Source organism: Scylla paramamosain, chromosome 19 (assembly GCF_035594125.1).
Source record: "Scylla paramamosain isolate STU-SP2022 chromosome 19, ASM3559412v1, whole genome shotgun sequence".
Classification (NCBI taxonomy): domain Eukaryota; kingdom Metazoa; phylum Arthropoda; class Malacostraca; order Decapoda; family Portunidae; genus Scylla; species Scylla paramamosain.
Genome location: NC_087169.1, coordinates 17,718,642 through 17,731,141, shown reverse-complemented (window position 1 = coordinate 17,731,141; position 12,500 = coordinate 17,718,642). Strand labels below are relative to the sequence as shown.

The window sequence follows — 12,500 nt, the reverse complement described above, 5'->3', positions numbered from 1 at the left end:
TTTGCCTTTGCTAGTATCAACTGGTAGTAAGTTTGTAAGTTGTAAGAGTTTGTTTTGTGTAATTAATAAGAAATAGGTAAAGGAGACCAGCTCATAAAACGGTGTGCCTCTTCTCTGTGTTATATTAGTCATATTTGGGTTTAAATATTTTCACAGCCTCATTTGGTAGTTTATTCCATGTGTTAACCATCCTTGTATTGAAAAAAAAAAAAAAAGAAGAGATATTCATCTTCATCATTCCAGCTGATTTTAGTTTTGGGTTTAAGATATTTTAGCCATTTACAATTCAGACTGCAAAACATTTTGGTGTGTTCAGTTTAAGCCAGGAAAAATATTGGCCATGTTTAGTTTAGTGTGTAAAATGTTTGAGCCACTCTGTCTTAATACATTTCAGACATTTTTTTTTTACTTAGGCCATAAAATGATGTAGTGGTTAGAGTCCAGGCTATATATTATTCCCAGTACCTATGATGATTTAAGGTAAACTATATTAACTAAAGCCAAAGCGCATTTTAATCCATATTTTACTTAGGCCACACAGTGTTTTGATGGTTAGTATTCAGACCATATATTATTCTTAATATCTATGATGATGTATGATGAGCTATATTAAACTCTATGCCTAATTACAAGTATCGAGTCTGACCCATCACTAACCCCCAGCAGCTGTGAGCCATGGAGGACATCTTCCACTGGTGTCGTGAGGGGAACACGGTGCAGGTGCGGCTGTGGCTGGACGACACGGAGCACGACCTCAACCAAGGGTGAGGCCCGGGTGTTGGCTGAGGTGGGGCAGAATGGTGCTGCTAGGATTATTGCTTTGCCTTTGATTTCTTACCTTGATGAGGGTCTTCTTTCCCTCCTGTCACTGTTGCTACTTCTAGCCATCAGAATCCTTGAGAACAACAGAAGTGAAGGGGTTGGCTAATTACCTTCTTGTCTTTCAGTGTTATTGAGAAAATGTGTTCCTTGTACTTCTCAATTCATAGTATGTATCACAAAGGGCAGTATATTTTTTAGAGCTTTGAATAAGCAATGGAAGGTTGAAAACTACAGTCATGGATGCTATTGTGTGTGGCAACTGACATCTTGTAACTTCTATATTAAATGTCTATAAACTCATAGCAAAGCACATGAACAAGCCACTGTTATAAAAGGAGAATGAGTGCCTCAGAAACCTATAATGACTATAAAACCACATGTATGCAACGACAATCACACACAAAAAAAATAAATAAACAAATGTCATGGCAAATTAACACCTTTCTCATGACATCAGGGACGACCATGGCTTCTCACTGCTGCACTGGGCTGCCAAGGAGGGTCACCTGGCCATTGTGGACATGCTGGTGACCCGAGGTGCCCGCATCAACCCCACCAACCTCGGGGACGACATACCCCTCCACCTGGCTGTGGCACACGGGCACAGGGATGTTGTCTCTGTGGTGAGTGATGAGTGGTGAAGTAACTCATGTGTAGATTATTATGTTTGGTATTGATGTTATTCAGTGTTTATCAGATTGTTGGATCTAATAGTATGAATTTTTATTACCTGTGAATAATAATCTGGACTTGTCTGTACCAGTAGTAAGTTATGTGTAGAGTACTATGTTTTGTACTAATCTTACTCATTCAGTTTTTATAAGATTGTGGGATCTAATGAGACAACTTTTGATTACCTAAGACAAATAATCTGGACTGGTCAGTAGCAGTGGACAATTTGCCTGAAAGTTGATGTTGCTGGATTTAGTAATGATTGGTAGCTCATCCAGTAACATTCCCCCTCCACATCCCCTCCCAGCTGCTGCGACACAGGGCAGACGTCAACTTCATTAATGAGCACGGCAACACCCCACTGCACTATGCCTGCTTCTGGAGCTATGCACAGATTGCTGAGGACCTAGTGCAAGCTGGTGCTTCCGTGTCCATCATCAACAAGTATGGGGAGGTGCCGCTTGACAAGTGCCGTGGTACCATGGCCAAGAAGCTTCACAGTGAGTTTTTTATTGACTTTGTATTTATTATTTGCCTTGTGATATAAAGGATGTGAGTTTGCTTAGTAGAAAAGAGTAATCAGGGATATGCTCTTCAGAGAGGCTGTTAGAGCACTGCCACTGTATTCCTTACTCATCACAATGGGCATCTAAAAGAAATAGAAAGAAGGGACTAGAAACTCCATTCTCACCTTGTTATCTCACCTGGTGGGCATCCTGGTTCCTCAGTTAACACAGTAAAGAAGGTGGAGTGCAGGGAACCCAACACTTAGCAAATGCACCAGTCCAAAAAAAAAATTAATTTCTACTTTAACTTGTTTTTTACCAGTACCATAAACAGTCAGATTACATTAGCAAATAAATCCTTTGCTCTGGTTTTCTTCATACAGTGAGACTAGGTGAGATGCCTTGTCTTGGAGGACCTCAGTGTATTGTATATGGACAGGTAGATAACTTGTGGAGTTTCTGTTTTGTTGGTAACACTCTTGCCATCTCTGCTCAGCCATGGCCGTGGACAGCGGACAGAACCTGGAGAAAGTTGCCTTCAAGGACCAGAGTTGGCTGGGGCTGAAGACTCGGAGTCGTGAGTGTGGCCCTCATTTCTCTTAGCAGTTCTTAGAGCTGAAGTGACTTTTATTGCTTTTATTTTTGGAGTTCTGTATATTTATTGGTATTTTTTTTCATTCATTTGTTTATTTTTTTATTAACACTGTTGGCTTCCATTCCTCTGAACAGTGCTAAGTGCTGAATTAACTTTTTTGTTGCTTCTAGTAATGGAGCTGTGTATATTTTTTGCCATTGCTTTTTATTTACCATTGCAATAATCCCATGTATCTGATGTATATGACCTAAAAAATCCATTTTTCCAGTAGGCTGTAGATCTTAAGTATGCATTTTAAAGTTAAATGTGATTGATGTGTGTGTGAGATTGTGTGATACTCTGTCTGGGCCATGTGGGATTGAGTATGACAAGGAATATACTCATAACATTTTCCTGGTCCTGTGTGTGTCTTCAGGAGATGCCACACTCTCCCGCCACAAGGGTATCAACATCAGTGAGCTGGCCCTGCACACCAAGATGGCTGTGAGTCCCTCTGGGGAGCTGTGGAGGGGCAAGTGGCAAGGAAATGAGATCGTGGCCAAGATCCTCGCTCTCAGGGAATGTTCCAGCCGCATCTGTCGCGACTTTAATGAGGAGTTTCCCCGACTGAGGTATTACAGCGGTTTATCTTTCCAGTTTCCCAGATTGAGACACTAGAGCTTTGTAGGTTTGAAGTTTCCCAGATTGAGATATTACAGAATGGCAACACTGCACCTTTAATCTTTTTTGTCTTCAACATCATCATCATTCCATTGGACATTCTTATTTTTTTGGGTGTAAAGATAAATTTTCAGGAGTCTGGCTTTATTTTTACTATAATTTTATGAGTATCCACCCTCCTGGTTACTTTTCACCACAACACTGCTCCTTGTTTTGCCAGAATATTCTCACACCCCAATGTGCTGCCAGTGGTGGGGTGCTGCAACAGTCCCCCAAACCTGGTGGTGATCACGCAGTACCTCCCGCTTGGATCACTTTTCAACATACTGCATGAGGAGAGCAATTTCGTCGTCGACACAGCCCAGGCTCTCAAGTTTGCCCTGGACATTGCTCAGGGCATGGCATTCATCCATTCTCTCGAGAAGGTGGTGCCCAATCTGTACCTCTCCTCCAAGCATGTCATGGTAAGTTGCTGTGGTCACTGTTAATGGTCTTGGTCAGATACAGTTTGAGTTCCTGTAAGATGATGATAGGATTCGGTATTAATTCATACAAATTCAGTGTCTAGTTTGTTGTCGACACTTTTGGTTGTATTCAAAAGTAGGATGCTAGAATAAGATTAGAACAAGGACTGAATAAAATTGGATGGATTGGGTTTTGTGTTAGTTTGTGTGTTAAGTTTTGAAGAGTTGCTTGTTTAAGTCCTCTTCAACCTTCTTTGGCATCTCAGCCTCTCTATTTTGTTCCTATACCATCAGTGCACCTATTTTTTTTACTCATTGATATTCTTATATGTATTGTTCAGGATCTGTATAAGTTTACAAATCTTTAGTAAACCTCTAAACTTTTAACCCCCAGATTGATGATGACCTCACAGCTCGCATCAGCATGGCAGATGCCAAGTTCTCATTCCAGGAGCGAGGAAAAGTATACTCCCCGCAGTGGTTCTCACCTGAAGGTAAATTGTGGTGATGGGGTTATGAGATACGTATAATGTAGATTTCTGTTAGATATGCAAATGAATAATAAAGCATGCCATCATATCTATGTCCATTTGTCTCCTTCCCTTGTGCACAGCCCTCCAGAAGAAACCTAAGGACCTGAATGTGAAGGCAGCAGACATGTGGAGCTTTGCAGTAACCCTGTGGGAGATGGCAACCAGGGAAGTGCCATTTGCTGACCTCACCCCCATGGAGGCTGGCATGAAGGTGGGTGACACAGGCTGTGCAAGGAGGGAAATAGGAGACTGCATTATAGATAATCCTGGAAAGATCACGGAATAATGACACTTTAGATACCTCTTACTTTCTTCTTCCCTTTACAGAAAGCAAGTAAGAATAAGAGACCAAGATGACAGCATACTGATTCTCCCTGCCACTTCTTATCCTTACAGATAGCATGTGAGAGCCTGCGGGTGAGTGTACCTCCAGGTATCTCACCTCACATCTCCAAACTCATCCGTATCTGCATGAATGAGGACCCAGGAAAGAGACCCTCCTTTGACATGATCATCCCTATTCTGGAGAAGATGTGTTCCCAGTAATAGTCCTCTCATTCCATCAGGAAGGCTCTCAGCAGGTGTGGCTGTGGGTTCTGTGTGTGGTTACTTATCCATGCTGGTCTTGGGTTTGGAGTATGTTGTGAAGAAAGTTGTGTACACCTCATGATTCAGGGCTTTGTTAAGATCCCATTTACACATTTTAAAAGAAGGGACGTGTGTGTAGTGGATGGCCAATACATGCACCAGTTCGTAGTTCTGTGTGTGTATATCAGACCGTGCAAACAAATGGTAATGATAGACTCATGTACCTACCACTGAGTCCTGTAGTACACTAGTGTGAGTGCTACATGTGCTGTGAAGGGAGTGGATATGTTACATGAGGTCCTTTCTGCACATGATTATTATTATTGTCAACATTTAAATGCTTAGTGTACACCATTTGAATTCTTTCTTACAACAGTTAATTACAGTTGCTTCTGAACAGTTACATATGAAGTCTTTGACCAGATAGAGAGCTTCATTTACACTGTATCTTGCTCACTGATGAAGACTCGTTCACAGTGTCAAAAGTTGTATCCAGTATATCAAGAGCCCCATGTAACCATATATATAAGTATGCCATATCAATAACTCGCTGCCTGCTTATAACAGAAGAATCTTTGCACAGGACAACTTGCATTCAGAACCGCAAGGCACTTTTGAAATTAAGTTAAAATGAGGTGTACATGTGGTGGAGAACTTGCAAGAATTAATATAGACTTTCAAATAATACTATAGAACTGCTTCCCCCTACTATGAATGGAAGGTTTTGTCTGCTGTGCTAAGGAGACACCGCCAGAACAAGATGAGAATCCGTGCGGTGATTGTAATGTCCACCAGAGGGCAAGAATCAGTAAAACGTGCCCTACGATATGCCATCTTTTTTCACTTGGACTTGCCATGTACTTCCAGCCAGTTATTTGTTATTCATTTTCATCATTATTTATTTATTTACTTATTTTTATTGTAGGCCTGGTAATATTTTTTTTCTCTGCTTTTCCAAATTCAAGGTAGTAAATGTGTCCTTTCCATTGGTTTTATGCTACATCTACTCTTCTTGTGTGTCTGGTGATTTATTTTTCTATTTATTCATTTACTTGTTTTTAATCTTGTCTCAAATTTTTGCATCCATGTTGAGTGCAATAAATTTTGGTATTACATTACTGTGGACCAGCAGAAATTTTGTCATGGAAAGCTAATCCGTGGAGGACACAAATGTATATACATCTTACTAAGGCAAAATTTCTAAAACCTCTTGACAGCAATACATAACTCCTCTTTGTTAGTATAGTTAGGCTTTGCAAAAACTTATTAATTTAACACTCTTCAAAGTGCATTATTGTACAAGTCATCACATAGGTAATGTAGCTAGTTCAAGGAAGAGGAAATTACATATATAGTATATATACATATATATATAATATATATTTTCTTGTCAGTCTAATTTAATATTTGTAATAAGGTGGAGTCATGATTTTAATAGAAAGAAGAAGTATATAAGTTTCATATTTTGAATTATGGCATACATATATATTTTTTCTATATTTTAGGTCTGATCATGTTTTTATAGATATAAAATTAACATACAGCATCCTAAAAAGTAGTGTATAATCAGCCTAATAAGCTCTCTTCATGTAGGTATTAGAGTCATAAATTTAAATAACAGATTCATGTCTTCAGACGAGACACTCAAGACTAACACGTAGTATTCCGCTGAGATGAGAGTAATGACCTTGTTTGTGTGCCAATTAACTGTGTTCTGGTATTGTGAGGCTGCAGTGTGTTGCAGTGGTTCAGCATTTAGCAGTGTAGTGTGAGGTCTTGCTCTTCTCTCTCATCTAGGTGCAAACACCTGCATGTATTTCAAATGAAGCACCATTTTATCTTGTGCAGCATCCCACCACTAATAGCAGTCGTGTGGCTGTCTTGATGGGTAAACGCCATTCTTCAAGCAGAGAGTAATTCTGCCAGGGAAGCACAGCATCATCTGGCAATTAGTGGAATCATTGTATAAAGTTATTTACAAACTTCTCTGCACACTTTTCCCACATTTTAGTGTCCCTGTGTATAGCATGATCTCGCTGTGAAGTGCAGTCCCTTTACAGTCATCACTCAGTACCAGTAATGTTAAGACTATTTGCTTCCATATATCTGCTGAATAGTTGCCAAGAATCTGGTAAAACCTCATTCTGGTGGATTTCAGAGAGCAGAGGCATGATGTTTAGCAATGGTCCATAATAAGTCATTATATCTAAACCTAAAGTTTAAAAATTTGACTTGTTTTGAGATCTGAGATATTGTGCAAGACTTCTGCTCTACTTGGATCACTAGGGTGGGTTTTATGCTAATGTTTCGATCCAGCCCCTTGCTGCTTTGTATGTCTAGTGTATGCGTTTGAATGTGTGCTTACATGGTTGTGTACGTGTGTGTGTGTGTGTGTATGTGTGTGTGTGTGTGTGTGTGTGTTGCATGTGAGGAAGCAGAGTGAAAGATTCATATGTATATCTTAACCACTAATAATGCCATCACTAGACAGGATATGGGATGGGGAACAGGAACCAAAGTTTTGCCCGGTCTCATGGAACTTGTATCCTAGTTTAAATTAATGCCTTCTTGGGTGAGGGAATGGAGGGAGAAGAATACCAGTTGAGCATGTCCGTCACACCACGCTACTCTTGTTTATAGCATTGTAAGGTATGTTTGATTTACATCATTATAAACGTCAGTATATTATGCACAACTCATCTTGTTTGTGTATATTCCTATTTGATTCCCATTCATGTATCATAATTTTATTAATTTTCCTGACATCTCAAGTTTCCCATAGTGAAAAATTAATGCTCTTTCATGTTGTCCTTAGAATAAACTTATTTTATTAGATTTGTTGTTTAGACGATCATAATTAATTCTTAGCCAAACTGCTGGTGGCTTAATTCATCTCCATTCAGACAGTGTTATCAGACATCTCCTTTGTCACTTTCTTTGTGTTGCTTGGTAGCCGTGGGTGTGGCTGGCATGCTGAGGGTGATCCATCAGAGGCAGTCCCATGTTAGGGTCTAGGGAAGGTGGCAGCGTAGCGTAGCCTCCTTGAGTTTGGTCTTGTCTTAGTCGCCTTACGTTACTTTAATGAAAAATGAGAACATCACACGTTATCTATGCAACTTGTAATATAATAGTACTTCTCTCAACTTTTATTTCAATACCATAGTCTTATATAATGTACTACTATTGCCTCCATAGATGATGCAGGAATGGATGGTTGCTTGCTACCTGATTGATTGTCTAGAGCTACAGTGCAAAAGATAATTATTTGCTGTTGTGAGTTTCAAGTGTTGTCCCGAGTCTTGTCTTGCCTCACTTCTGGTCATCTATGGAGGAAACAATGCTTTAGGTTTAGTCGACTGCATTTAGAGCAACCTCCAGCATAACTGACACAAAGTCACATAGCACATAGGTCCATATTTTCAAATGTTTTGATGGGTTACCTCCACTGCTTTCAACAGGCTCTAGTGGAAGTGATAGGGAGATTTTTAGGAGGGTTTTCATGATTATAGTGATAGCTTTACAGAACTTCTGCACTACCAGTGGTAAGGATGTCATGAGAACCCAACTAATTATCTCTGTGGCCTTTGAAAATTGTTCTCGTGAGAACCTGATGCATTTGAAAATGTGACCCTTAGTATTATAGTATTTGCTAAGTCGTATTGTGAAGTGTGCACCCATAAAATAATGCTGTGTTTCATGTGTATGTAATCTATATCTATCCAACTGGATGCCTTATTGCATTTGCAGTGATTTGCTTTCTTCCATTGCAAGTGATGAATTGTGGTGCTATTTTTACATGATAATTCACAAGAAAATAAAAGGGAAAGAAACTTACTACATGCCATACAGGTTAGAGTGGTCCCTGGAATAAAGAAGTACTGTCAAATAACCCCTACAATATAAACTTATACAATATATTTTACATACAGAGTAAAGACTAATGAATAACCTTGTCCCTGCTACAGAGTTAGTCATGATCAGAAATCAAGTAATCTGCCACACTCACTTCTGTGTTCACCATTTTCCCTCAATCTTGAGCCCTTGCACCTGCTGAGAATCTGTCAGGATCAGATTTTCCTACTAGGCAGCCAACAGACCAGTGGGCTTAGGATTGAGAGAAAACAAAGCACAGAGGAAATGAATGCAGACTGTAACTTGATGTGTGACCTTGACTACACCAAGTGTCATGGTTGGTGAAGGTGGAGGATTTAGGTGGCTGGAATTAATCCCATTAATAATGATTACTTGTACTTGTCTGCCAGCCTCTCTCCTCTTCCTGGGATTCATGTCCATCATGACTAGTGAAGTATGTATGAAGTTTTCACAAGCTTAGAAAATGTGTCACTCAGAAAGGGATGAAGCTGTAAGCTTTATCTTTTCATTGATCATTTAACCAAGTCTGTGATTGTAAAATCACTTGTATTTACACACTAATAACTTCTGATTATGCATGTATTAATCTCTGCATGTAAAATTTCTTCCTTATGATTTACAGTTTAAACTCAATTTATAGTGAAATATTGCCAGAACTTAAGTTTGCATATTTCAAGAAATATACTTTTGTTTCATATGCATTGTTAGAAATTCTACATCAAATTGAATTTAAAATTTTCAGTGATTTTGTATATTCTATTCTGTGGATTTTGAGACAATGGTTTACTCCATCACAGCCATTCTGTCATTTAGTATCCAGTAAGATTGTCAGGAATGATTATGGATTAGTAATTGTGCAAGATGATAATGTTGTTTTATTGGCAGTATAAACTGATATAAGTGACAAGTTGCTTAGTTATATGAGGTGCCTTTTGACTTTAGTACTGCATTCATCTTAACTAGTATCTCATATTGCAATTTTTTTATTACTTATTTTAATTATGTATAATTCATATCTGTATTAATATTTGAGAGGATTTTTCATTTAGCACTATTATGAATCAGCTGTGTAGTAATCTTAAAAGGTTGTAAGATACTATGAAATTGGCCTTAGTAATGAATTCATCATAACATGAATTGACCAGCAGGATGAACAACTTTACCAGCAGGTTAACCCTCTCACCACATTGACACATGCATGTAGTGCACTCAAGCTGGGTGGCTCTGTGGGGCTTTGTTCAGCTCACATCCTTGTAGACAGCCGAGTAACAGACCAGTCTCACTGTGACGTGCATGTAAGAGTCATTGATCTTACTTCAGCATTTGCCAACTAGGAGAGCTTGCTTTTGGTTTGGTGTTTATGTAAGTTTCTTCAAAATCCCTCTCCCATATAGGTATGGAGGGAAAGAAAGATTTTGAGCATTTCTTCATTAGTTTTTTTTTATTACTAAATATTTTGCATGTACTTTTTATGCCTAATAATCTTGATAACTTAAAATGCAAATAATGTTTTTTACTAAGATTTTGTTTTCATTATGTAGTTGTGTATCTTTAGAATACTGAAGAAAGTTTCTCTTCAGAATTATCAAACTTTCACATCCTAGAAATGTGATGCTTAATGTTAACAGTTTAATCTCACAGGCTTTCAGACTTTATTATGAATGGACCCACAATATAATACTTTCATGATTTCATTCTGAGAAGTCCTGTTAAATACATACAGGAATAGGCCTCACAGTATAAAAGAGCACTCAGTGTAGACACCATCGTAACAGGGGTGATGAGAGATATAACATGAAACAGACAAATCTCTGGATGATTTTAACATTACTTACAAACATTTCATTGTGGTCCATGCTGATGCAGTTAACCAAGAATCAGATAAAGGTTGTGCTTTTTTCTCATGTTCTAGCAGTGATGCATATAGGTATCATTTTCCATTGTGAATGTGGCATCCCAAACTGTACCCGGAAGCAAATGGGGCTCCAGTGAATTTAATCTTTATCCATGAACCTTCACCTTTGTAAGAAAGCAAAAGTATCTCTTCCATGCCATCGCCACACTTGGCCCATTGATTCTCGAGTGGTGGAAGCAGTCCGCCCTCACACTTGCGGTGGCTTGTGGCCGTGCCTTAAATCTCTCGTCTCCTAGTGTAGGATTCACGTGTCCAGCACCACTGTTGTTCTCTGAGGTGCTGTGACTTGTGGATTTACTGTAGACTTTAGCCATGTTCTAGGAAGCCTCACTTAGCACCAGGCTAACAAACACAGACTGAAAGCTGACTACATATATGAGTACTATCAGATCAGCTTTGTTTACATTCAGCTACTGTGTTTGTTCTGCACCGTTTTATTTGTTACTGATGATTCAGACTTAAGATCACACACATATTGTAGGAAGCTGAATGCCTTTCATCATAATTCATATAAACTCACAGTATTTGATGCTTTATTAATCAGTCATACATTCATTTATATTAATCTGATTAGTTTTCATGAAAATCAGCTTTAAAAGTGTATAATCAGATAGAAGTAATGATAAATATTACTTTTTAACTAATTCTTACACTAATACCATTGAGTAATTTGTGTCATATCAATACTACAAACCAACAGACATGGCCAAGGTTTACTGTCATTGTATCCCAGTAGCCCTTAACACCCCCTGTTCAGTCCCCAAGGCAGTGATGCGCCTCCCAACACACCCACACCTGCAACCCAGAACACCTCCCTTCCTCCCTTCCCACACACCAAGAATCTCTTCTGCTTTTGTGATTTTTCTTGAAAGTGTTCTTAGTCAGTGCCTTTTGGAAGAATAATTTTTGTGGATACTCTCACATCCCTTAAGCAGATCAGCCAAGGCCAAAACACACACACACACACACACACACACACACACACACACACACACACACATTCACTTATAGTTTTGTGTTCAGTGCGCATGGAGTGTTTGTCAACTAATAATATTAAGTTTGTGTAAATCACTGCCAGTTTTATGTTAATGAATGCCTGAACCAAAATATTGATATGTATACTAGACCACTTAATAAATGTCTGAAATTAAAAAGTATCTTTACTTGAATAAGTTATAACAAGGTGGATAGGCATCATCCTTTGGGGGACACTGCCTCGACACACACTTCACTGTCAGGTTAGAAGAATACTTCCACCGTATTCCCTGTGTATCATGAAAGGCAACTAAAAAGGCACAGTGGGATAAGATAGAGACCTCTACCTCCATATTTCTAATGTTATAATGAAGTGTAACATCTTGTCTTGGCTATCTCTACTTTCATGTAATGCATTTTTTAGATTTTACAGAGTCCTAAACTGTAAAGGGAAAGCGTGTCTTACAGGATGGCAGAAATAGATAAAGAGACTTGTTTCTACAAATCAGGGAATCCTTGACACTATCCTTCAGTGGGGAATTAGGAGGCTCCAGCAGCCAGGCAAGGTTCTGACATTGGCAGACAATGTGGTTTTTTTGTGCTTGCACGACAGGTGCATCTGAGGGGAGAGCATGTGAAGGCAGGGATGGTATCATGAAGTTATTCCCAGAGAGAGTAATGCCTGTAGTTGACTCCTCATCTTCCACAATGTTCACTCCTGCAAAAGCCTCTGGCAGCAGTTTTAGATTACTTCCGATGATGCTGAGGCGGGAGATATTTCCTGTGATCCATCTGCCAGTAAGTCCTTTTTTTATGGAGACAGATTTCAATGTCACTGAAGCACCAGCTGAGCCCCGCACCACAATGGCCTCAGGCCATGGCCTTGCCTTCATTGTC

General features: G+C 39.1%; 2 protein-coding genes across 5 annotated transcripts in view; one reads left to right on the top strand and one right to left on the bottom strand.

The window, feature by feature from the left end:
• The window catches only part of LOC135109814 (integrin-linked protein kinase homolog pat-4-like), a 12,444-nt gene extending 662 nt beyond the window's left edge, over window positions 1-11,782 (top strand). For 2 of the 3 annotated variants that reach the window (XM_064021530.1, XM_064021531.1), the window contains exons 2-10: window positions 667-764; window positions 1,280-1,445; window positions 1,802-1,994; window positions 2,497-2,577; window positions 3,011-3,206; window positions 3,476-3,719; window positions 4,114-4,213; window positions 4,333-4,463; window positions 4,649-11,782. In XM_064021530.1, coding sequence (XP_063877600.1) covers window positions 676-764; window positions 1,280-1,445; window positions 1,802-1,994; window positions 2,497-2,577; window positions 3,011-3,206; window positions 3,476-3,719; window positions 4,114-4,213; window positions 4,333-4,463; window positions 4,649-4,798 — 1,350 coding nt within the window. In that variant the 5' untranslated portion in view covers window positions 667-675 and the 3' untranslated portion in view covers window positions 4,799-11,782. Of the gene's footprint in view, window positions 1-663; window positions 765-1,279; window positions 1,446-1,801; window positions 1,995-2,496; window positions 2,578-3,010; window positions 3,207-3,475; window positions 3,720-4,113; window positions 4,214-4,332; window positions 4,464-4,648 lie in introns of all 3 variants that reach the window. The other variant, XM_064021529.1, reaches the window with a different exon arrangement.
• The window catches only part of LOC135109817 (uncharacterized), a 3,512-nt gene continuing 2,159 nt past the window's right edge, over window positions 11,148-12,500 (bottom strand). For both annotated transcript variants that reach the window (XM_064021535.1, XM_064021534.1), the window contains exon 3: window positions 11,148-12,500. This exon is cut by the window's right edge and continues 386 nt beyond it. In XM_064021535.1, the coding sequence (XP_063877605.1) occupies window positions 12,041-12,500 (460 nt within the window). In that variant the 3' untranslated portion in view covers window positions 11,148-12,040.